Below are 27110 nucleotides of genomic sequence, written 5' to 3' on the forward strand. Positions count from 1 at the left end.
ACAGCTTGCACTACACCGAAACTTTGAACCCAGCAATCACACAATAGATCATTAACTGTAAGTTAGTCTAATTTACTCATGCAGCAAATTCAGATTTCACCGACTATAGGTCTAGTTTGTTAGCACTGTAATCTGGTCATTTGACTATCATCCTAAATGATGTGTTCCTGTTTCCCAGAAAAACTAAAATATAGAACTAAAAATATACTTTGGCACAATGAACCGTTGGGGTAGGGTGAGATTTGAAAGAATTCAATTTTTTTAATATTAGTATTAGTCTTAGTCATAGTCATAGTCATAGTCATAGGTTCTTATATAGTGTACGAATCACCAAAAAGGTCTCAAGGCGCTTGTACCCTTTATATATACCCTTTCGTCTAGCTGTTGTTCTTAATAAGATATTACTGAAATTAAAATGAGCAAAAAAGTAATACAAATGAATGTGCTTCGTTTTCTTACAATACTGCACCAACTCAAAGCATAGCTTAGAGTTAAATATTTGTGCAACATAAACTGACCGATTCAGTGAGGCGTCGATCTTCAGGACATCTCTGCATGTAGAAAGACTTAATCTCTGCAGGGAATCGACACAGCAGGATAGGTTCATTGATAGCATCTGTCATCAGCCTTTCAGGAGCTTCTGGAATGTCCTGTGGAAAAACACAAGTTATTAACAATTAAGAGTAAAATCACCACAACATTTTCAGAGATTTTGATGATAGTCAATATTAACAGATACAGCATCAGAACTGTTTATGCCATTATTTACCAAGCATCCAAATGTACTATTGCAGCATTTATTCCAAAATCATATACATACATTTTCAGTAAATTACATAGTGCATAACTGTACCATATGGCCTATACTGCCATCGAGGGGCAATGATGAAATTTATAAAGCACATGGCTGAAGTCCGAGTAGTTTATAAGCGTCACCTGAACTCCAAGATAGTTATATAGGACCATACATTACACGTTACTCACTGAACAAGTTACTTACCTTTATGAATGGGGCTATGGAACAGGTCACATTTCCTACGGTTTGGAAGAAGGTGATAGTGAAACCGCTCCTTAAAAAGCCCTCTTTGGACCCTGGTCTTCTTAAGAATTTCAGACCAATTTCCCTTCTGCCGCTCCAGCAAAGATGTTGGAAGCTCACATGAACTCTCATTTATCCATCTTCCTGGACTCCTCTGGGTTCTTGGATGGCTCCCAACATGGCTTTAGGAAATTCCACAGCACTGAGTCTGCTCTGACCAAGGTGGTAGATAACATTCGCCGAAAAGTAGATCTTGGCCAAACTACTGTGTTTGTGCTGTTGGACCTCACGGCAGCATTTGACACCCTGTCTCCCTCTACTTTGACATCTCGGTTAAAGGAGGCAGGGGTAACAGGGTCGGCTCTGAGTCTCCTGAACTCTTTCCTACATCAGAGAGAACAGCGAGTGATGCTCGGAGATTTCCTCTCCCCTGCTAAATCGTTGCAATGTGGGGTGCCACAGGGGTTGGCCTTGAGCCCGACCCTGTTTAATATCTACGTGGCCTCCCTCGCGAGATTAGTAAGATCACAGGGGATGGAGGTGGTGTCGTACGCCGACGACACTCAGACTATGGTGTCCTTGGCCCACTCTGTGAGTACATCCGCGTCCAACTTTAGGTCTTGCATGCAGCTTGTTGCCGAGTGGATGATCCTTAACTCCCTAAAGTTGAATGGCGACAAAACAGAGGTCCTGGTCTTTGGTAAGGACCAGGACGTGTGGTCGGGCGAGTGGTGGCCCTCATCTCTTGGCACCTGCCCCACTCCCGCCCAATCTGCCAGGAATCTCGGCGTCATCTTCAACACCTCGCTCTCTATTGAGCTCCAGGTAAATAGGACAGTTGCCACCTGTTGGGGAGTTATTAGGACCCTAAAAAGAATCCTTCATTATCTTCCCCCCAGGCACGCTAGCAGATCTTGATGGCTCTTGTTGGCTCCAGGCTTGACTATTGTAATTCACTCTATGCTGGGGCCAACAAGTGCCTTCTGCAGCGTTTGCAGGTGGTGCAGAATGCTGCTGCGCGATTTGTGTTGGCCCTTCCATGGCTTTCATCTGCTACTATGGCAAGGAAGAGCCTTCATTGGCTCCCTATTCCTTCTAGGGTTTCTTTCAAACTCCTTTGCCTCACTTACAGTGCCCTCATGGCAGGCCCTTCTGATGATCTTGGGTCTCTGCTTACCCGCTATGTGCCTAGCAGATGTCTTCGCTCTCTAGAGCTGAATCAACTGGTTGTCCCCCGTTTCAGGAAGGTCAGATGGGGGAGTAGAGCATTCTCCATCTTGGCACCCCAATTATGGAACACACTTCCGTTGGAGATCAAATCTCAGCCCTCATTGGATCTTTTTAGGAAAGCCCTTAAAACTTGGTGCTTCATTAAAGCCTACCAGTAAGTTCCCGTCACCTTGTTGACTCAGCTAGATATTGAGCTAGGCGCCTTGACGCCCACTGGGCTAAGTTGCGCGGTTATAAATCACATTTCATTCATTTATTCATTCATTCATTTGGTAAAACAGTTTCTGGTGGATACTCCATCTAACCCAAGGCGCCTAACCTTTCGAATATTCCTCAAAAGCCAGACTGGATCTGAAAGATTTTACAACAATGTTCCTGCATGGCGCTAGGGGGTGGTGTACAGCTCTGCGTTTTTTTGTTCCGACCAAGAAATGACAGAGTAGAGACACATATAGTGCCACACATTAGCATCTGGATTGCCTCTTTGTGCCCTTGGATATGACGCACAAAACAATTCTCTGTAACGGGGGCAGATCTTGAATTGAATTTTGACCTTTTTAGATGGTAAAAAGAGGCCACTCCCCAGAACAAGGAGGTGAGAGGACAATGAGGAATTGTTTAATTACATAGAATATCCACCAGAAACCGCTTTACCCAAGGTACATAACTTGTTCTTCTGATGGATACTTCAAACCGCAGATTCCTCACTTTTAAAATAAATACAAATGCTGTATTATCCTCCCGTTCCCCCTGCAGGTAGAGGGTCTATGGAGCGAGCTCAGACCAATAAAGTCTTGCCGGACCAAACAGACAAAATGCCCTTTTTTGTTGGATCTGGCTAACAACGCAGTAGCGCTTAGTCAATGAATATATGGACACCAACAAGGCCTAAGGGATGTCAAGAACAGGCCCTCCGTGTGCCAACATTGTGGTATCAGCCTTGGCTTGCATGAAATGAGCCCGCAGTCCTTCTGGAGGCTACTTCATGGATAACGTTTAGCAGATTTTAATGCAGAGGACTATCCATTTTGACATAGTCCTTTTTTGCAATGCCTTATTTTTCATTGTCCCAGATAACCGCCCGAATAAGTTGATTGTCCACCGAAAGGTGTTTAGTGTGATTGATGCAAAAGCTTAAAGGCTATTTTAGAGGCTAACCAATAAAGTCTCTCTTCTCTTTCAAGGGGTAAGGCGGGGCAAAAAAATGCTGGGAGGTTGATGGATTGCCCAATGTAAAAAGGTGCCACAATGTTTGGGTCAAAAATAGCCCAATCAGGAGCCACAATGGTGAGTTAGGCCAGGTCGTTCCAGGATGTTCTTCAGAACTCTGTGCAGGAAAGGCAGTGGCTAAAAGGTGTGCAGGAGTCTTGTACTCCACAATAGCCTGAATGAGTCTCCCAGAGAGAGCACTCCTAGACGTTTTGACCCTACAGGTTCTGGACTTTGACAAAATGACCTAGCCAGTGCTTTCCCAAAACATGCGTCGACTCAGGATGCAACCGCCATATGCGGTCCACCACAAGTCATGAGCTGAGATCGTCTACCCAGGCATGTGGGTCACGGTCAGGGAGATGCCATAATGCACCAGCCACTCCTGACACGGAGGGCCTTTTGGCACAGGACCCAGCGCCCCACTCCGCCCTGCTTGTTGTAGCACCACATGGCGGTGGAATTATCAGTGGGAACCTGCACAGCCATTCCTTGATGAACAGCAGGATGGCTTTCAACACTATGGGGATGACCTAAAATGATAGATTTATGTGGAGTCAGGTTTACGCCGGAGACCAGAGTCCAATGATCTCCATCTCTACCAGATGACCTCACCAACCCAGCAGGGACACTTCAGTCACCACCATCAGATCTGGGTTGGGAACAAAGAAGTGTTTGCCACAAATCAAGCTGTGGTCTAGCAGCCAACACTGCAGATCTTTTGCTGGCTCCCCTGAAACAAGGACATGCAAAAGGTTTCCTTGGTGCTGTGCCCACAGAGACTGCAGATCCCACATATACCATCTGGCGCAGTGGCAAACAGGATGCATGAGACAACTGGTCCAAGAAGCCTCAGATCTCACCATGATTCAGAAAGGAGGCTGAAACATCCAGATCATCGCCTTAATGTTCTGCACTCGTGGTGGGCGGAGGGAAAGCAGAGAACGATTACTTACCTGTAATCCTAGTTCTCTTCCAGGGGTATCCTCATCAAAGACATAAGCACTGAATATTCCCACCCATGTGCTGGGACCCAAGAAATAATATGAAAATTATATATGGAAATCATATACATACAGCTCTACACATAACATATATCATTTTTTCTCATACCAATGCAGCCCCCAATAGGAGGCTAAACAATGTAATTACACACATAAAGACACAAGAGGGCAAGTATTACTTAAACTCAGTTTTTTTAATGAGTAAAGCACTCATAAAGAGTCAAACTGCAAATAAAGTAGACTTTGTTAGCCTCCAGGCTGCATTGTAAACCAACAGCATAGAAAATGAAAGCATTTTCAACAAAAACTGGCACAGTGCCTTTAAGGCAGCCTGACCTCTGGCTTCTCCCCATCATGTCTCAGGGGTGACAGTTAGGTCAGTTGTTCTTTGCATAACCCTGAAAGTCAGGGCACAAAGATATAATTTAACTCTTCAGAAAAATCTCATTTGTCTGGGGAGGCGGGTGGGCTGCTTATGACTTTGATGAGGATACCCCTGGAAGAGAACTAGCATTACAGGTAAGTAACTTATCCTTCTCTTCCAGGGGATCCTCATCAATAGTCATAAGCAATAAATAGAATAGCAAGCCCATCAATCACCTGCAGGCAAATGAGAGTAAAATGATCCAACATATAAGAACAGCCACAATCAGCTGTTGAACAGATTCCTCAAGGAGGCCTGGCCTACTTGGGTGTCTGTTCTGGTGTCTGCAACTAGCCAGTAGTGCCTTGTAAATGAATGGACGGAATGGACGGCCCCCTTACAGATTTCAGACATGGGCACGTTATGGAGAAAAGCAGTCGTAGCAGCTTTTCCTCTGGTAGAATGCGCTTTGGGAGTAAACCCAAGGGGCCTCCGCGCTAATTGATAGGCAAGTTTGATACATGAAACTATCCATCTGGAGATGGACCGCTTTGAAGCTGCAAAACCAGTTCTGACCGACCCATAGTTAACAAATAGTTGCTCAGATTTTCTCATGAACCTGGACCTATCCAGATAGAATTTTAAAACCCTTTTCAGGTCCAGAGAGTGTAAAGCCCTCTCAGCTGGAGTGGAGTGGTTGGGAAAATCTGACAACACCTTAGGGAGGAAAGAGGGGTTTCTGCTGAACACAACCCTATTAAGATGGAAAACTGTATAGGGTTCCTTAGAGCGGAGAGCCTGTAATTCGCTCACTCTGCGAGCTGACGTGATCGCTACCAAGAAAGCCGCCTCCCAAGAAAGATGTTGTAAATAAATATGGGCGCAAATTCAATTCCGCTTGCGGAATTTCGCCAATTTCGCGAATCTCGCGAAATTGCAGAAAAATCCGCTCGCGTGAGGATTTACATTCTGGCAGGATGTGTTGCAACTATTCTCGGACCCTGTCCTGACCCTAAACAGCCAGGTACCCGAAGCAGGGTCAGATAATAGTTACAAATGGGGGCGCCGGCAAGCTGCCAGAGTCGAAGTTGCTTACTTGCAACTATTCTCTGACCCTGTCCTGACCCTAAACAGCGGGGTGCCAGAGGCAGGGTCAGAGAATAGTTACAAGTAAGCTCAAATTCAGTCACGCATTATAATCAGCCCAAACAACTAGTGAGCATGGTCTAGGCTAGGCAGGTGTGCTTCCTCCCCATATCTACCACCTACAATTAGATGTAATCCTTGATGGAGGTCTTTGCATCCACCAGTTTCTCGAGCGCAAACCCCGTGTACTTCCTGTGACCAGGAGGCTGCTTTCTTCTCATCTGCTGCTCTGATCGGTCTCTGACCCTTTATAGGAGGCATGCGAACTCGCATGGAAGCCCCACCCGTTTGGCCCTGCCCCACACACACTAGGGTATGCAACGTCTTACCGCCCTTTACACCACTGTGATGGAGGCCTCCCTCGAGGGACCTCGGCGCCTTTCGGCGCAGTGGCAAAGTTACAGACACACGTGGTCACATATTTGTTCAAATCGGCAAGGTTTTTTTTTTGCAATTTTCGCGGACCGCGAATCCGTAAAATTCGCCCATACTTACTTGTAATGTTGCTTTGTGTATGGGTTCGAAAGAAGACCCATCAATTTTGATAGCACCAGGTTTAGCTCCCAGGGTGGGGAAGGAGGCCGAACCGGAGGGTAGACCTTCTTTAAACCATGTAGAAAGTCGTTAACAGCCTGTAACTGAAAGAAAGAAGGTTGAGAAGGTGAACGTCTATATGCAGTTATAGCTGCTAGGTGCCCCTTAATGGAAGGAAAATTCAATCCTGCTTTCGCCAGATAAAGCAGGTAAGGAAAGATGACCTCTTCCTGTCCTTTGGTTGGGTTACAATTGTTTTGCACACACCACATATAAAACCGCTTCCACTTGCATGCATACAAATGCCTCGTGGGCGGTCTTCTTGCTTCTTTCAAGATCGACATGCAGTCCAGCGGTAATCCTAGGTGGCCATACTGGAGGACCTCAGGAGCCATGCTGCCAAGTTCAGTGAGGGAAGGTTGGGGTGATGAATCCTCCCGTTCATCTTGGAAAGCAGGTCCGTTCTGCACAGCAGCTTCCTGTGAGGGCATTCCGATAGGTGCAGAAGGTCTGGGTACCACCATTGTCTCGGCCAGTCCGGGGCAATCAGTATCATCCTCGTGTACGAATGAGACAGCTTGATCACCACTTTGGGGATTAGCGGAAGAGGTGGAAAGGCGTACACAAATGCCCCTGACCAGTCTATCAAAAGGGCATTCCCTTTCGATCCTGGTCTGTAGAACCTTGAGACGAAGTCTCGGCATTTCGTATTTTCGTCGTGCCCGAAGAGGTCGATGGTGGGACGACCCCATGACTGCTTCTCAACGACCTCGTTGTTGAGAACCCAATCTTCTCTGTCCTCGAAGTGACGGCTAAGGGCATCCGCTCTCGCATTCTGTTCTACCGGCAGGTGGACTGCTGTGACTGACAGATTCCATGCCAGGAGCCATTGCCAGAGGGTTTGAGCTTCCAGCGAAAGTGTGCGTGAGCGAGTTCCCTTCTGTATGTTCAGGTAGTACATGGTGGTGGTATTGTCCGTCTGTACTAATATTGAACTTGCCTGGATTGAGGGGAGGAAAGCTTTGAGGGCTAGGTGAACTGCTCTCAGCTCTAGCATTTTGATGTGGTAGGATCGCTCTTTTGGAGACCATAGACCTTGAGTTTAGAGAGTTCCCATGTGGGCTTCCCAGCCCTGCAGTGAGGTGTCCGTGATCAGCGTTTGGGCAGGCGGAGTTTGATGAAAAGGAATTCCGACTTGCATATTTCCTTTTTTCATCCACCAAGGGATGGACGCTCGTGCTACATTCGATAGGCTTATTTTTTCCTCCCATCGAGCTGTCTGTTGGTCCCACTTGTCCTCCAGATCCTGCTGAAGAGGACGCATTCGTAGTCTGGCATTGGGAACCAGGAAAATGCATGATGCCATCAACCCTAACAGAGAGGCAATCCGACACACAGGCAGTTTTCTTTTGTGCAGAACCAGCTGGCATTTCTGTATGATGGAACACTGTCTCTCCTCCGAAGGAAACACTTTTCCTACCTCGGAGTCTAGCAGAGCCCTTGTAATCTCTGTGTTGGTTGTGAAGTCGATTTGTCAAAATTCACATCCAGGCCTAGCCGGTGACACAGATCGAGACAGTTCAAGAAATGACTCGTCACGCTGTTTGGAGAAGGACCTTGCGACACAGAGCGGCTGCCACTACCGCCATGCACTTCATGAACACTCGGGGGGCTGACTTCCACCCGAAGGGTAGTACTTTGAACTTGTAGTGAGAAAATCCCACCAGGAATCGTAGGTATTGCCTGTGATGTTAATTGATCGGGACAGAAAGTATGCATCTTGCAGATCCAGCGAACACATCCAATCGCCCTGTTTGAGATGTGGCTATATTTGATGGAGAGCCAACATGCAAAACTTCTCCTTTCTGATTGATTGGTTGAGTGTCCGCAGGTCCAGAATGGGTCTGTATTCTGCCATTTGGCACTCTTTCTTTACCAAGAAGTATCTTGAGTAAACCTCTTTCCCTCTTTGAGATACTGGCACCTTCTTGATGGTTGACTTTCTGAGAAGGGTGGGTACTTCTCTCTGCAAGAGTTTTAACTGGTGACACAATGATGGAACTGGAGGGGTACAAGGGGGACGGTGTCACAAACGTAGAGTACCCATTCTGCAGCATAGGTAGCACCCACCGATCCTTTGTGATAGCACATCACTCTTCAAGATGATTTGCGATACTTCCCCCCCACTGGAGTGGTATACGGCAACAGGGGGGGGGGGATGTGAGTACTCATTGCTTTGTCTGCGTCTTGGCGGAGTGGTTACCTTGACACGGATTTCCTCCTCCTCTGGAGGAACGTCTGCCCCGATACTGAGATCTTTGCTGGCCTTGCTGATCCTGATTTTTCTGCCAATGAGGGGTTTGAACCCTCTGTTGGGAGGATCACTGATTGTAAGGTCGGAATATCTTGCGGAATTCCTTCTTCTTTTCAAGGCCACTGCCTTCAGCGTGTCTAGTTCCGTTTTCATCCGGGACATCTCCTCACCCGTCCCGAACAGAGAGGAGCCGGAGAAAGGAAGATTTAGGATGCGTGACTGCATTTCTGGCTTGAGCGCTGTAAGTAGGGGCCAAGATGTTCTTTGTGCGGGGGGCGTGGCTTGGACGCCGATGGCGATGGTCGCCTGAGAGCTCGGCTCCGGGACTGAGCCCGTGATTATCCTGCAGATCGGAGGCCGTGGGGCACCCTAGTCCCCGCAAACCGTCGATCAGACTGATTGGGACCTGCCGAGGCACCTGGTGCAACTCGAACATGAGTTGATCCGACGGAAAGTCGAAGTTTGTGGTCCCGCGGAGTGCGGCCCAACATGGCGCCCGGACCTCTTTGTCCCCTTGGTCGGGACCTTTAGTCTGGAGGAGCGTCGTTATCTACAGCGCACCCTCCACCTTTTCATCTCCCTGTGATGTGATGGTCTGGGTGTCGTTCTGATCGGACTTTGAACACGGTGATCGCGCCTGGATGATCGGATGCCCACTCTACAGTGGACCTCGACTCACGGACGCCTGGCGGCCCTGGCTGCGGTGCCGATCCCCTGAGCCGCGCCTGGCTGCATCCCCCCCGAGTGACTGACTTCCATGGGCAGCACGGCGCCTTGGCGCCACAAAGTCTCCGGTGGTGTTGGAGACCCTCGTTCCAGATCCTCATCGGCCAAACGGGCCTGCCCGACCTGGCGCCGATTGTCCCCGCCTCCTCCTCAGTGCCCTCCGACGACGCGGTGGTGGCGCAGCCCGAAGTTGTGGAGGTCCGACAGGCCCTGGAGACGGAGATCGCCCGCCCTCGGCCCGAAGGCCACTAGCCGAGAGGGACATAGCCGACACCCGCACTTGGTGGCGCCTCTGACTGGCTCTCCACCGTGTAACTCCTGCGCCATGGGGAAACCGAGGGGAGCCAAGGGGACCACCCCAGCCGCCTCAGACTCGGAGGCCCCGGACAAGGAAGAACGTGGAGACCCGGAGAGTTCTGGTGGTGCGCCATTGCAGCAACAATTTGACCGGGTCCTGGAGGCGATCGCGACCACACGCTCGGCCCTCCAGCAGGACATTGCCCAGGTGGCGACGAGTCTGGGCCTCCTTAGAGCGGACCACGGCAAGCTTTCGGATAGGGTCAAGGAAGACGATGAAGGATGCCTTATCCCGGATTGATGCCCTGGAGCGGCGAGCGGAAGACGCGGAAGGTCGCAACAGGCGAAATAACATTCGAGTGGTGGGCCTGCCGGAGAAGATTGAAGATGGCGACATGGTGGCCTACTTGGAAGCCTGGCTACGGGACACGGTGGCTCCGGAGGGTCTATCCTCCTTCTACACCCTGGAGCGAGCGCACAGAGTCCCAGCGAGGCCGCCGCAACAGGGCCGTGCCCCGCGACCGGTGATGGCACGGTTATTGCACTTTCGGGACAGAGATCTCATCCTTAATGCCGCCAGACATAATGGCCCCTTCAAGGTGGCGAACAGCCAGGTGAATATCTTCCCGGACTACACCTATGAGACCCAGCGCAGGCGGTTCTCATTCCTGGCGGTCAAGCGCGAGCTCCGGAGCGAGGGCATCCAATACTCGCTCCCGTTTCCTGCAAGGCTCCGCATAATTGTCGATGACAAGACTCAGTTCTTTGATTCCCCGGAGGATGTCTGTAACTGGCTCGAACTCTATAGAGCCGGAAAGGATGGCTTTGGCTCCTCATCTCAACTAGCAGTGGAGCCTGGACAGCGACGGCGGTCCAAAATAATTCGGAGTCGCCGTGGCCGGTCAGGCGGACCCTCGACTGCGGAGACGTCGACGGAGCGGAAGGGAGTGTTGGAGGTGTTGTCTGCGCTGTCTGGCTCACGGGATGGTACCATAGAAGAGGAAGCGGACCTTGGTGACGAGGGGGTACCAACGGACTCGGAGGAATCGGTGACCGACAGTGTCCACACGCCGGTGATCACTCCGAACTCGGTTGAGGATCTTCTGGATGGACAGGGTTGACGGGGTGAGCTGCGTCCATTTGGGTGGGGGCCCGCAGCGGGGGTGGCGGGGGTAGGCGATTGCTCATAATCCCCGGGGAAGTGGAGGTGGGGTGCCCTGCTCGTGCCTTGAGGGTTTCCTCTTATTGTTTTGGGCTCACTTTAGTCTCGGTAGCCCGAGCATCGAGGGCCCATTGCCAACGCCCAGCCCGCACCTGGCCCTTAAGGCCTTCCTGCGGTGGCGACTGCAGGATTAGTCGGGGACAGAGGGCTTGCTGGGGGTATAGTTTGGATGGGAACTAGATGGTACTATTTGGGTCCTGTTCTGGGGAGGGTGGGCAAGGGTTTGGGTCGAACCGGGGTTGTTGTGTTTTGGTTGGGGAAAATGGCCGCCATCAGTGCTGGGTTGATTGTTGCTCTTTCTTTGTTGGGGCCCGGATGGAGAGACTTTGCACGAACAATATGGGACAATGGCTGATGTTGCTAATTTGAAATGCATTACTTGGAATGTACGGGGGCTTCACACTATGTCTAGACGTCACAAAGTCCACGCTTATTTAGTGCGTAGAGGGGTGCAAATGGCGCTGCTGCAGGAGACCCATCTTAACAAGGCGGAAGGGGCGGCGCTACAGCGTAGGTGGAGGGGGCAGGTCTTTTACACTTCGTACTCCGCGTATGCCAGGGGGGCGCTAATTTGGATCAGAGCTGGGGTTCCTTTTCAGGTTACGAAATCAGTGGTGGATCCGGAGGGTCGATATGTGGCCATTTCAGGCACTCTGGGGGGGAGGGACCTAAACGTTTGCTGTGTTTATGCTCCCAATGTGGACCAGCTTGCCTTCCTTTCCAGGTTATCGGGCTCGTTGGCCCACTTCTTTTCCGGGCCCCTCCTGCTCGGCGGGGATTTCAATTCAGTAGTAGATGTGGAGAATGACCGCTCACATCCCCCCCTCCCTGACTCTCCGGTTCGCCATGTGGCTAAAGGTAGGAGGGACTGGCAGACGCACTGGGGTCTGACGGATATCTGGAGGGCACAGCACCCAGACACTAGGGACCATTCCTACTTCTCAGGCTTGCACGAGTTACACGTCCGACTGGACGGGTTTCTGGGCTCGGCAGACTTGGTTTCAGCGGCGGTCCGGTCTGAATATTTGACCAGGACCATCTCGGATCAGAACTCTCTCCTGCTGGACCTTCGCTGGTTTCCGGGGGTGCCTGCTGTCCCCACCTGGAAGTTGCGTCCCGAAATCTTAGAGGACAATGTATTCAAAGCGGACCTAGAAGATAAGATCTCGGAATACTTCTCGTCCAACGGGGGCACTGCGGGTTCGAGGGCGCTAGAATGGGACGCTTTTAAGGTGGTGGTCAGGGGCTTCTGCATTTCCAAGAAGGTGGGCATGAGGCGAATCATCCTTGACGATTTAGAAATGGCAGATCGGAAGCTCCGTGAGTTGGAACTCCGCCGCCCCGGGCGCCCGGAACTCCAGGAACGCACGGCAGCGGCGAAGGAGGCGGTAGCGGCGGAGGTCGAACGGCTGCGCTGTCTCGACTATAAGGCCTATACTGTTAGGTCCCTCGCAGAGGGGGATAGATCGAGCGCATTGCTGGCGTGGCTAGCTAATCCTACGCGCCAGACCTCGCTGACGACGTCCATGCGTACGGCGGATGGGACCGAAGTGCACACTCAGCCTGAGATTCTGAGCTGTTACCTGCACTACTATGAACGCTTGTACCGCAGTCGCTCTGCCAGAGACCCCGACCGGCTTGATGACTACCTGCGACCCCTAGAGCTCCCAATGGTGGAACCTGACGTGGCGAAAGCCCTGGGTTCCGACATTGAACTGGGGGAGATTCGCAGCGCCATTAAAAAGATGGCAAGGAATAAGACCCCGGGTCTGGAACGGCCTTCCGGTTGAATTTTATGCCGCTTATGGGGATCTCCTGGCACCGAGGTTGCTGATCGTTTACACAGAGGCGAAGCGGCTTGGTCGGCTCCCCGGCTCGATGTGCGAGGCCTTAGTGGTTCCCCTCCTCAAGCCGGGAAGGGACTCGTCCGATCCAGCGTCCTACCGTCCTTTATCAATGCTGACGGTCGATTATAAAATACTGAGCAGCATCTTGGCATCGAGATTGCTAGGTCACATGAGCGCTCTGGTGCATGAGGACCAGGCTGGATTCATCCCCAAGCGAAACACGACCATGAACATCCGTAGGCTGTTCCGCTTGCTGGGAGAACCGCTCGTGGACGCCCCATGCCCGGTAGTCCTCTCGGTAGATTTGGAGAAGGCTTTTGACAGCCTGGAATGGGACTACCTGCGCACAGTATTACTACGATTCGGCCTCGGTGAGGGTTTCGTCAGATGGACCACGGTCCTATATACCTCGGCGTCGGCCAGGGTACGGGCAGGCCCGCTGATCTCCTCGCAATATCCGGTGGAGAGAGGCACGAGACAGGGTTGTTCATTATCCCCGCTTCTCTTCGCGTTAGCGGTGGAACCTCTGGCGCTGCTACTCCGGTCGGGAGCCCACTATAATGGCTTATGGACGCCTTCGGGCCCACATTATGTCTCGCTGTACGCTGATGACCTGTTGCTCTTCCTTGAGGACCCGGTTGCTGCCCTGAATGGAGCTGCGACGGCGCTCACGGCGTTTGGGGAGGTCTCGGGCCTTCGGGTGAATTGGGCTAAGACCTGTCTTTTCCCGGTTCGTAAGGGTACACCTAGCCCTGATATCAGTAGAGAGATCAGGTGGGAACCTGACTGCTTTAAGTACCTGGGGGTATACGTCTACCATGAACCGTCAGACCTCCTGGATGGAAACATAGCTCGCAGCACTCGCGCGCTGCGTGGTAGCATGGACTTCTGGGCTACTCTACCGCTCTCGGTAGCTGGACGGATCGCTTTGCTTAAAATGGTGGCGCTTCCCAGGTTGCTATATTATTTCCGGGCGCTGCCGATTTGGATCCCGCCAGCCACATTTCGACTGTTACGGTCAATGGTGGTCGGATTCCTCTGGGGTTCGGGCCGCCGAAGAGTGGCCCTCAAGACCCTGACGAGGCCGAAAGCTGAGGGTGGGCTGGCGGTGCCGGACGTTGAAAAGTATTACTTGGCAGCGCAGCTGCAGACTTTCACCCAGGAGGTCGCCAGGGAATTACGAGGCCCAGAGGACAGGAGGGGCACAGGGATAGCTAGGCATGTTCTCTCCTTCATAGCGCTGCAACAGCGTTTGGCCTTGCAGGACTTGACACTTGAAGAGAAGACCATTCGCTTGTGTTGGAACCGAGCCCACGCCCGGGGCCAGTTGCGGATACCGTATGCACCCGAAATACCTCTGGGCATGCTGACGGCCCTGCCTCATGGCGGTGATTGGTCACGATTAGCGGATTGGGAGGACGCGGGCCTACAGTTGGTGGGTGACCTTTATGAGGACGGGGCGCTTTTGCCCTTTCAGGAGCTCATTGATCGCTTCGAGGTTCCTCGCGGTGATTTTCTTTTGCACTCGGCCCTGGTCCGAGCGATTCAGGCGCACTGGAAGCACGGGCAGGAGGAACCTCCTACTTCTCCGAGGTGCCAGTACGTTATGATGTCTGCGGGAACTGTTAAGGCGGTCACTTGCCTATACGGCAGACTGCTCAATGAGGGGTTGGCCCCCCTCACTACTTTAAGAACCCGTTGGGAGGGAGACATAGGAAAGGAGATCCCGGAGACGACCTGGTCCCAACTCATGAGGCGGGCCTGGAAGGGCACACGCCACGCCCGCTTTCAACTGGTCCACTACTACGTACTCCATAGGGCATATTTGACCCCGGCGAAGATCCACCAATATTTTGCCACGGACTCCGCGGACTGCCCCAGGTGCCAGGCGCCTGATGCAGACCTTCTTCATATGTTGTGGTCCTGCCCGGGGCTGTCCTCCTACTGGCTGGAAGTGGGGGATACCCTGGAGGAGGTAACGGGGAGATCCTTATCGGTTGATGCGGCAGTGGGGCTCCTGCACTGGTTCCCACATACCCCCAAAAATAAAATCACTAGTAAATTCATTGATCTGGGGCTTCTCCTTGCTAAACGGGAGGTGACCAGGAATTGGAAGGCACGGGTTGGTCCAACGGGGGCCCGATGGCACAGCGAACTCTTGAAATGGGCGGCGGGGGAAAGCACGCTGCGGTACCAGTTAGCTAGGAGACAACACAACGAGAAGGCGCAGGAGGCGGCGCTAGAATGGGAGACATTAGTGCAGGCCCTCGGGGATTATTGCGCTCCCAGCGATTCCGAAAGTGAAGATTCAGCTCGCCCCGAGTCCCGATAGACGACTGCACTTTACATGTCTGTTGCTTTCCTCATGGGTCCTCTCACAGATCCTATTACGGCTGTTACCGTGCACTGATGGCGGGGTTGGGGGGGGGGGTTTGGTTTGGTCCATAGTGTTTTGAGGGGGGGGTTTCTTTTGGCTTTCTTTGTAGGATGGTTTAGAAAAGCAGATGACGGATAGTGGATCATCCGGACCAGCTTCGACTTCCTGTTGAGTCCCCATTGGGTATCGCCGCCCGACCCTTGGGTTGTGGGCTAAATGGCTGTGTAATGGTTCATCCTGCTGGGGGACGGAGGGATGTATTCTACTAATTTTGATTGAACTTATAATGCTGGTCACTTTGTAAAAATGTACTGATTCCTGCAATAAAAATATATTTTAAAAAAAAAAAAAAAAAAAAAAAGATGTTCTTTGTGCGAATACACTAAGTGCATACGCAGGAGTAGAAAGGGTAGCCCCATCTGCCGCAGCGCTAATAACTTGGTTAGACACCAGACTGCCTTCTGTTAAGATTTCCTCAAAAATCTTATCGATCTTCCTGCGACAACTTTTTAATGAATCTCTGCAGTGAGTCCCACAGAGATCTGTCGTAGCGGCCCAGGAGAGCCAATGCGTTGGAGACCTTCAACATGGAGGTTGAAGTGCCATAAACCTTCCTACCCCATGAATCATGGGTCTTACTCTCCTTATCTGGTGGAACAGTAGAGGAGGATGCAACAGCATGGGTTTTCTTTGCCGCAGCAATTATGACAGAATCCGGGGGAGGATCAGCTCTAAGGAAGAGTGGATCGTCCTCTGGTGAACGGTTCTTTAAGATTCTCGCTGGAGCGGTCTTAACACTCGCCGGTGTGAGAAAGATGTCCATCACTGGCTCTAGAGACCTCGTATCAATGGTAGCAGAGGTTTTGATGCTGCTCTCTGGTGTAGAGTATCAAAAATCACAGAGGACTTACTTTGGCGAGTCGGTATAGGAATACCTAGCTTTGTCGCCCCTTCTGCCAAAAATGTCCTGAAACGTGTAGACATCGTCCACCGGAGAGACCCGTGACGGCAGACTGTCGGTCAAAGTAGGCGAGTAGTCTATGGAACGTACGAGTGGAAGAAGAGGACGGAGTTGGGGGATCTGTGTGCTCTTCTCCTGCTTCTTGATCTAGATCTCCTTCTGTGTGAGTGCGCAGGGGTGTAGCTGCGAGCTCTGGCCCTTGAAGGAGAATGTTCTCTATCCACAGCCTGTGCTAGACGACCCAAAGGAGATCTGTGGAGAGGGCTCGAGTAATGTTGCTCCGCTGTGACTGTGGCCGTGGACCAGTGATGTAACGGCCTGTTCCATTGAGGTGACAGATGGATGGAAGGCGATTTGTGCCTCTCTCGCCCCTTAGTAGATTGTGCGGGAGGGAGAGAGTTCACCTCTTCATGTGCAGGACTGGTTGGGGAATCTTGGTGTCCCCCTGATGCTGGACGTCGAGATCACCACCTCCGGAGATCTTGACATTGATCCTCAGTGAGAACTGGAAGAACCTATTCTAGGCATCACTGATGATGATAGGCTTAGTGGAGGTGAGGCTTCTTTGGAAGGGTGCTTTGACGCTGATCTGGAGCACCTCAGCACAGACTGTAGTCTCAACGGAGACATCTGCCTCGACGTGGACTTTCTCCTCTTGGAAGGTGGACTTGACCTTGCGGCAGAACGTCCTTTTGACGTCGAACGTCCACCAGACGCAGGCAGAGTGTGATGCTTCGACATCCGCTGCCCCCTCTCAGAAGACTGGAACCTCAACGTTGACCGGCGATGGGCTGCAGGAGATCTGTCTCGACGCCAAAGCTCTCTGCACTGATCTTGACGGAGATTTCTGTTTCGACGTCGATGATGGAGTGTGCCTAATCGACATTTAAGAGCCTTGTTCTGACCTCGATGGAGACTTCTGCCTTGATGCCAAAGGAGGTGTCCTGTGCCTCAACGTCGAAGATCTTTGAACTGATCTTGATGGAGATCTGTGCCTCATTGTCGTACCAGGCCCAGGCACACCAAAATATACAGATTATGACAAGTAAATCACTTGGAGTTCACGACAAATGCAATAATAGAATAAGTCATTTAATATTATTTTCTTGTTCTGACTTCAGCCAACACATGTTTCGTCAATTGGGACAAGACACCAGCGAGTTCCTCAGGGCTGGAAAACATACATAAAAAACAGGGTATAAGCCCAGAGCATTTCGGGCATTAGTGTTACAGTTGTTATCAGGTGACTCGTAGCTAATCCCAACTGTGCTAATCCTATATACATCATAGGCCCCTGCATGGTTATAGGTGCCTCGACGTCGATCGCCGACGATAAGGCGACTAACGAGTGATGTGCCTCGGCGTCGATCACCAATAATGAGGCGATAACGGAGTGATGTGCCTCGACCTCAATCGCTTAGCCAGCGTCGACGGAGATCTTTCTCTCGACGTTGCGCACTGCCTGGTTGATGCCAACGGAGGACTTGTTACCTTCGTCGACGATGAGTTCAATGTTGATTGATGATGAGCCGGCTTCACCGAAGACTCAACGCCGATTTCTTAGTTGTTGGCTGCTTCGATGTCGTTCCAGACGCCGACTGAGAACAGGTCGGGACTTTTCCTCTCGACGGCAACCGGGTTCTCTTCTTCTGCTGCCTCACAGGAGACCTACCTCTTTCAGAGAGGCCATAAAGTCGAATCCTCTCCCTGTCCTTGATGGTCCTTCGACAACTTCTTACAATGGTGGCAACTGCTAGAAGAGTGAGTCTAAGGGAGGCAGAGAATACACACAGGGTGTGTATCTATTTCTGGCTTTCTTCTTGCCACAGGAAGGGCAAGCGTCAAACAAAGAAGGCATTTTTAAAGAAAATAAACCCTTTGTGGCATACAAAAAAGGTGCCACTTGCACTCGAAGACAAAAAGACGTCGAGTGAAAGCAGAAAAACTAGAATGTTGTAAGATATTTTTCACAAAAAGTCAAAAAAAAGGAAGAGCTGAAAATCCAGGGTCCTGAGTGAAGGAGCCGGAAAGAACAACTGACCTAACTGTCACCCCTGAGGCCTGATGGGAAGCTTCTGCCAGTTTTTGTTGAAAATGCTTTAATTTTCTATGCTATTGGTTTATAGTGCAGCCCTTAGGCTAACAAGGTCTACTTTATTTGCAGTTTGACTCTTTATAAGTGCTTTACTCATTAAAAACAGAGTTCAAGTGCTACATGCCCTCTTGTGTTTTTATATATTGGCAAATACAGTCTTTGTGTGTGTAATTACATTGTTTAGCCTCCTATTGGGAGCTGCATTGGTATGAGAAAAAATTATATATGTTTATATACATATATGCAGAGTTGTGTGTGTATATCTAGCTATATATATATATATATATATATATATATATATATATATATATATACATATACATATACATATATACATACATATACACATACGCATACGATTTCCATATATAATGGTTATATTATTTCCGGGGTCCCCGCACATGGGCGGGAATATTCAGTGCTTATGACTATTGATGAGGATACGCTGGAAGAGAACCGTGTCCATCAGAGCTCCTACAAAATGGAGTGTAGGAAATCTGCATTATAAGTATGTCCTGCTAACCAGGAGTTAAGTGCCTGCACTCCCCCTTTAACCATGGTTAAATTGGCTTATTCCGATTTGGCACATTTAGCATGCCTGTAAGCCCCTAGTATATGGAATAAAAGGTGCACCCAGGGTCTGGCAGGCAAATGCCACTAGTGGACCTATTGAGTCATCAACTATAGTTGCAGTGCAAGCATGGTTCCAGGCTTCCCTTGTGCATCTATTGTAGTAAACACTAACTGTGCGACATGTTCAAATAATCCACTGTGACAGGAAAATAATGGTTACCATGTCCGTACAGTGACAAGGGACTAAAAGCTATTTTCACTGTGGCAGGCCTAGCTGTCCTATGCCAAAAAACAGAGAACAGATCAAACTAATAGTTCTGGAAAGGGGACAATCAGAAAAATAATTAGAATACTATTTTTAATAGTTCAATTCAGTGGGGAAATGGAGTTTTAATAAATATTAAGGAAAAGTTACTTTTGGAAAGATATCCTTTACCTGCCTGAAATGTCAGAAGGTTAGTTAGCATATGTCTCTGCCATCTCTCAGCCTGTGCTCAAGCCTTGAACAGGTATGAAATGCCTCCCAGAAGCAAACAGCAGGCTATGCTGAACTGAATGGATAGAGTATTCCTCTGAACCCTACAGAATATGTAGGGTGAGGGCTGTGGGCCTCCTTTTGACAGCATAGCGTCAGACCATGCTTGACAGGTCCTTTGCGCCAAATAGAACTGTGGGGCACACTTGAATGGAGGAGCGAGAATAGCATGCTAAGATAATTCTTGAGGATCACCTGTCTAGATGCTTGATCCACTTAGAGAAAATCTCCCGTATGGCCAGTACTTGCGTCTCAGACGCAACTGCAGTGAGATAGGAGATTTTAAAGATCCATCAGTGGAGCTGACAAACAAGCTGAAAACATGGGGATATCCTGAGAAGATTCTGAAAAAAAGTTGTAAACTGGCAAAAAACCAACAAAGGGAGGCCTTAATAAAAGACAATCCAAAGACCCTTGATGATGATATTCCTCTAACATGCGTTACAACCTACAACTGTCTGTCAAACACAGTGAGTCGGTGTATAAACAGACATTGGACTATCCTTATAAGTAACAGCCACAATTGGAATAAACCTCTCTTCTCCTATCGGAGAGCGAGAAGCTTAAGAGATTCATTGGTACATACACGACCAACAACAATGTCCGGACAGATGGAAAATACTGTGCTAAATGCGTGGGGGCTCCCCCCTGTACTGGGCCACCACCCTTGTGGTGGATGTAGCGTCTGTCATCTTAAGTCTTCAACAAAAACCTTGACTTTGGAACCAGGAAAAATCTGGCATTTACGACAACATACAAATTGTAATTCCTGTAACGTAGTCTATTTAATAACCTGTCCCTGTGGACTACGTTACATAGGAATGACGACAAGACGCATTAAGTTAAGGATCTGCGAACATCCCAGTAATGTAAGATGCAATAAGAACACTACAAAACTTACTGCTCATTACATTGAAGCAAATCATAATCCAAATGACATCAGATGGACAGTAGTAGAATAAGTACACACTAGCGCAGAATGCAGGAATCATTATTCGAAAAAGAACAGCCGTGGGTGTACCGTCTCTCAACTCACCTACGAGGTTTAAATGACAATATCCCGTGGGGGAACTGTAATGCATCGTTAATCTGTTTTGCCAACAGGAGCATGTCTTTCTACTAGACTGATTATGAATAAGAGACTGGTCAGTATTTGAATGTTTCCTTGGATCGCTAACCGAGGACTCGGGCTCTGAGGGTTTATCTAGATTTGAGATAGTCACTCAAAAGTTGACAATCATCGTGACGCTGTATGTTATGTTATGTTATCTGTATTTTTTTATAGCGCTCGGCTACTCCTAGGAGTGTCTCAGCGCCTTTATTTTTAACCTGAAACAGAGAACACAACAGGGCAAAAAAAAAGGGACCAGAAATCAAAAGAAAGAGCATATCTAGAGAGCAAAAAGCCAAGTTTTAAGGCCCTTCCTAAAAGCTAACAGGTTGGAGGTGCTACGCAGGGACAGGGGCAGAGTGTTCCATAGCTGTGGCGCCAACAGCCTGAAAGACCGGCCCCCAATGCGTGCCCTTTTTACCTGAGGAACCACAGCGAGGAACAAAGATCGGATCTCAGGGATCGGGCAGGATGGTAGAAGGCTAGCCTCTTTTGAAGATATTTCGCTCCAGAAGCGTGAAGAGCCTTGTGAGCCAAGGTCAAGGCCTTGAAAACTATCCGCTTCCGGATAGGCAGCCAATGAAGGAGGCCAGAGGTTCTGGCTCGCCCGTAGAGGCCAAAGATGGCCTGTGCTGCCGAGTTCTGGACCACCTGCAGCCGTTGCAAGAGATACTCCGGCAGGCCGAGATAAAGGACATTGGAATAGTTCAATCTTGAGCCAATTAAGGCCTGAACCGTAATCTTCCTATGATCTTCCGGGAGCAGAGGAAGAAACTTGCGGAGCATCCTGAGGAGGCAAAAACATGTACCCGTTACGCCCAGAATCTGCGATCTCAACGTCAGGCCGTTATCGATCCTGACCCCCAGATTCTTGGCTAGCTGGGAAGAGCCTGCTGGAGGAAACATGTTGACAGGCCACCATTCCTGCCAATCTGGATCAGACCGACAACCGAAGAAGAGAACCTCAGATTTATCTGAGTTGCACTTGAGGCTGTTAAGCTGGAACCAGTTAAAAACAGTCCCAAGGCACCCATGGATACTCTCTCTGTCAAAATCTGCTTCCTTCCCACACGTAAAGAGGAGCTGGGTATCATCGGAGTAGGATACGATCAGGGCCCCAAAAGACTCCACCAGTGCCGCCAGAGGGGTCATAAAGATGTTGAAGAGAGTCGGGCTCAACACTGAGCCCTGCGGGACTCCGACTCCCAATGGCGGCATCACGGCAGAGCAAGGGGAGGCCCAGACCGTTTGTCGGCGGCCAGCCAAGAAAGATCTAAACCAGCTGAGCACCGGCCCCCTCAGACCGATCTCAAAGTCTGGCGAGGAGACCCTCATGGGGGACGGTGTCAAATGCCGCCGACAAATCAAGCATCACAAACATAGCTTTGCCTCCTGAATCCAGTACCTCCTTGATTGCCTCCGTCACTTCCAAAAGCGCCGTTTCGGTGCTTAAGTTGGTACGGAAGCCGGATTGGGTGGAATGCAGCGAATTGTGGGATTCTAAAAAATTGGAGAGCACAGTCTGCACGTGCTTCTCTAAGATCTTAGCAAAAGCAGGCAGGAGAGAGATGGGCCTGTAGTTGGCGAGAACCTCAGGATCTAAACCAGGCTTCTTGAGTAGAGGAATGATCATCGCCTGTTTCCAAGCCTGCAGGACCACCCCCACACCCAAAGAAAGATTCAGAATGGGGTTCACCAAAGGATTAATGACCTCCGCCACTTTCGCCAAAAATTTGGCAGGGCACGGGTAAAGAGGCGATCCGGATTTTAGTTTGGCCATAAGTTCCAAGGACGTGGAAACTGAAAGTGGCGGAAATTCTGCCAAAACCGGATCCGAACTAGCTATTAAATCTGATCCGCCCTCAGTGCTGGGAGATATTCCAGCCACCCTCAGGGGGAAAGAGTCCTGGATCAATTTTATCTTGGTGGTGAAAAAGTTGGCAAGGGCACTTACCCACGTCTCCGAAGGAGCTGCCTGGGTCGAATTTGTGCGTGGGTCCGTAAATTCCCTCACAATAGTAAAAATCTCTTTGCACGAGTTGGCGGCAGTCTCAATCCTCTTTGCAAAATAACCTTTTTTTTCAAGGAGGATGTCACGATGGTAAACATTGACAGACGTCCTGTAAGCAAGCTTGGCCGCGGAATCATACTGTGAGCGCCAAGCCCTCTCTGCAACCTTGCACTGCCGTCGCGATGCCGCCAGTGCTTCAGTAAACCAAGGAGCAGAGACCCGTTTAGCGGTTTTTCGGGGGGCCATCACAGGGGCAAGGTCATCCAGCCTGTCCGTCAGCCATGCTTGCAGAGACTCTAAATCCCTTTCCAAGTCTCCTGACATAGGACAGGGATGATCCAGACATGCCTGTGTCAGCATTTCCGGAGTCACCCGATGATACGCCCTAGGTGCTTGACACGGCTGCCGAAGAGCAGCACTAGATGGTTTTTTTGTACCCAGCACATGAAATTTGACCAGCCGGTGATCCGACCAGAGCACCGGCAAAGGTGCCGACATCTCAATAAGGGTAGTGGAAAAGACCTGATCCAGGGTATGGCCTTTTTCATGCGTTGGTCCAAAGAGATAAGGAGAGAGGCCTAAAGGAGCCGTAACATCAATCATTTTAATCGTGTCTGCATCCAGTCCATCATCCATATGGAGATTAAAGTCCCCCGCCAATACACAATGCTCGGATCTCAACACCAATGCTGAGACTACTGACTGGAGCTCTTCAAAAAAAGAGCCTATTGATCCAGGGGGCCTGTAGACTAGGAGCCCTTTAAAAGATTGGTGAGGCGATATTGCTATGGAAAAGGCCAAAGATTCACATCCAGTGATTACATCCATAGGAATAGTAGAGCATGTGGCCAGTTTATTCACCACAAGTGCCACACCGCCACCCCTCCCTTTCAATCTATCCTGCCTGAAGATATTATAATCAGGGGGAATTGCTGTGGCAATATCGGGGTTAGAAGACTGCCCTAACCACGTCTCTGTCAGCATCAGACATAAAGGCTTTTCCGTGACCAGGAGATCGTGAATATCCAGAGCATGTCTGCTCAATGATCTTGTATTTAGGAGCAGACATAGATGCTTCACCCTGTCTGCCCCCCTGTCAAATATAGTGGCCGGGGTATTGCCTGGCAACCACCCACAGCCAGGACACCGCCTCTTACCCTTATACCGACCAGGAAAAACCTTGTGACAGGAGCACACTACCTTTTGCAGGGACCGGAGCTCCACCGCCGTATATCGAAGCATATTGGCTGGAGTAGATATCCAGATAGACCAGCCCAACCCGTCGCACCGTTCGCCTCCGGGACGCTGACGGGCGCAGACGGGCTGGACTCTGGCGTGACTCCGGCGTCGCTACGGCGAGAACGCTGCGCAAGAAAGCTGCGCGTAGAAGGGTCGCTTTATATGCAGGCCAGCATGTCCTTGTGACAGCTGGTCTGTTAGCACAAATGGCGCCGCCAGGCGTCCGAGGAAAACTTCCCCCAATATGGAGGTCAAAATCAGGAGGAACCGGGGAATCCAGGGACCAGCCAAAGCGCGGTGAAAAACAATTACAGTGCAGGCGAGAGGACGACGCAGGCTAAAAATAAGGTACAATGCTAAAAATAAATGAAATCAAATACAAAACGGGAACAATTAAAAAACGCTACTGCGTGAATCGCTGCTATGCGCTGAAATGCGCTGTTGGTATCACAGGTAGTTGCATGTAGTCAGTTTATCTTTTCTAACACAACATTTAAACAGTTTGCAAATGAATAGTAGTTTGAGTTGGAAACAAAAGTGTTTTTGTTATAATTTGCAGACTATGCAGCAGATGATCAATTAAGTGGCAATTAAGTGGCAATTCCAGTGGTCCGGCTATAACTAGAGATGAAGTCTATGTTGTTATCAATAATGTCATGACGTAATATGTGAGGTCATAAGCAGTGCATGGCAGGGACACAAATTATAAGCTAAGCAAACCAGCTGGTGAATTTCTAAGTTTCTTTGTTTTAAAACAATCGTTTTTATATAATCACAAGGCCTACCAAAGTTACTTTAACCTTTGTTTTTTTCAGATTTTCCAATGACGTCTGTCCACGCTGCTTCAAACACTAACTCTCTGGCCTGGTTCAAACGAAAGGGTGGCACAACCAGACTAGGTACTGAAATCCAATTCTTTATTGCATTTTTTCAATTTGCATCCTCCCAGTGCAGAAATCGCACGAGTGGCAATGCGTTATATATATATATATATTCACTGAAAAAACCATAGGTTTCAAACCAGTTCCAGTTAGGAATTAGCAGTTAAAAAAGAAAACTATTAAATTCACTGAAAAAACCATAGGTTTCACACCAGTTATAGTTAGCTGGAAATTTTACTGACATAAAACCACTGAAATTCCCACGTTATAGTTAGTTGGACTCACTATAACAAGCGCGCCTGCAATGCACTGCTGATGACGTCACATATTACATCACTCATGCCATGGTCAGTGACATCACTCATGACATCACTGATGACACCATCCTTGTGACAGACTGACAGACCTCCTTTCAGTGTAATGTAACCCATGAAACACATTTAAAAAAATAGAAACTAACATTTTCAAAAAATGGAGATACCCATACCAGTTACAACAACCAATTCAGTAATTCCACCATCTATATACACATTCACTCATTCACCAACAGTTCTATATAGTCACTCATACATATATTCACTCATCATATGTAGTAATACACATATACATCCTGTTACACACTGACAGTCATCCAAAAGTTACTCACACACATACAAATAAACTATTGAACATCCATTTATTTGCATATACAGCTATACACACACTACCACCTTACTTCTAAGGAAACTTACACATACTTACTCTCTTAAACAATCACTTATAGAAACACATACTTATTTAAACAGGAACTCTTACAATCTCTCACTCTCACGTATACTTACTTATATACATCAATACTCACATATACTAGAATAAAACATATGTAGTTACTGATAAAGACACTAGTGAGACAGTCATTCACTCACTAACACAAACATATACACACTCATCCACCCATACAGTCCTGCACATATGCGGTCTTCAAAACACATACAAACAGTGAGTCAGTCATTGAAGCATCTATGTGCTAAGTAATACCCCCACCAAACCATACACACTCATACTGATACAAAAAAAACATCTAATAACCCATACACACACACACGTAGCTACTCACCAACCCATGCAGCCACTTATACACAAAGGGAAACACTGATACATATATTTAAATATTTAAACATTACTCGCTAATATATGTATTCACTAAGATACACTTAATACGCCAGTTAACTAATCAAATTTAGCGTAAGCGCGTCGGGTCATGTGACCTGAAAATAACACTTTTCATTGGTTCTGAACAGTTTTAGTTTCCAAATGATGAAAGCCAGAGTCATGTGACCAGAAAATAACTCTTTTCATTTGTTTTCCTAATGATGAAAGCCCCCACCTATTTTCCTCATTCTCACTTTGTACTTTGAGTGAAGAAGACCTGTTGAAAGACCTAGCTGTACCTATTGGACTGAAAAATGGCTAAAGTAGCAGCAGCGGCAGGAGCATCTCAGCCACCACCACCACCACCACCACCACAACACCACAGTGGTGGAGATGAGGAGGAGGAAGAGGAGAGGAGGACGTTCCTGCAAAAAGATACTCCCACCTATAAGCCAAAGGAGCACATAGTCTGGGAGTTTTTTTCAATCCCAAAGGACCTCAAGAAAGTAAATGCGCCAAAGGTTACTTGTTTAATCTGTGGCACTGTACTTTCAAGGGGGAATCCTAACAAAAAGTACTCTTTTGGCAACAACACCATGATTCGCCACATGCAACGCCGGCACCCTAACAACTATGCTAGGGCAGAGGTCCGAGAAATGGCCAGGAACCCTCCCCAATCTTCTCCCAGCACCTCCCAAAGTAAGATACCCACTCCATCGGGTCCAGAGGCAAGGGAGATGGTTCCAAACATACAACCCAAGTTTGGACAATATAAAATCGTATGTATATTTTGTTGGAAAACAATTACGTATGGTGAGCAAAGCATTAAGCTCATCAACCGTGCTGGTGACAACCACGTATGCCCCCAAAAACCTTAATTTTTTCCTGTTTTTTTTTTTTGCTCCAGTTGAGCCGTTTACAATTCCCTGTTTTTTGTTTGTCCCCATAAAAATAACAAAAAAAATATAAAATTGTTCAAAAAAGCCAAAAAAAGTACAAAGTGTTCCAAAAAACAATAAAAAAATATAAAACAACAAAAAGAATTAAAAGAAAACTGATCTTTTTAGACCTACCTCCAATTCATAAAAAAATGCTACTTTTTTCAACAAATCTGTCATTTTTTTTCCCCCCATGGTACGCTCCCCGGTACGCTCCCCGGTGCGCGTACCGGGCGCTCCCCCCGCGCAAATCGGAAAAAAAAATTGTTTTTGCCCCGTGGGGCCCATTTATGGCCCCCACATCAAACCTAGGGGGTCAGGGGGGG

At 48.9% G+C, this 27110-nt stretch overlaps 1 protein-coding gene across 1 annotated transcript in view; it reads right to left on the minus strand.

Annotated features, from left to right (window-relative positions):
* NARS1 (asparaginyl-tRNA synthetase 1) overlaps window positions 1-27110 on the minus strand; it is a 155190-nt gene that overhangs the window by 26847 nt on the left and 101233 nt on the right. Inside the window, exon 13 of the mRNA XM_086960444.1 lies at window positions 519-650. Coding sequence (XP_086816570.1) covers window positions 519-650 — 132 coding nt within the window. The remainder of the gene's footprint in view (window positions 1-518; window positions 651-27110) is intronic.

This window comes from Lissotriton vulgaris, chromosome 3_1, assembly GCF_964263255.1.
Source record: "Lissotriton vulgaris chromosome 3_1, aLisVul1.2, whole genome shotgun sequence".
NCBI lineage: Eukaryota > Metazoa > Chordata > Amphibia > Caudata > Salamandridae > Lissotriton > Lissotriton vulgaris.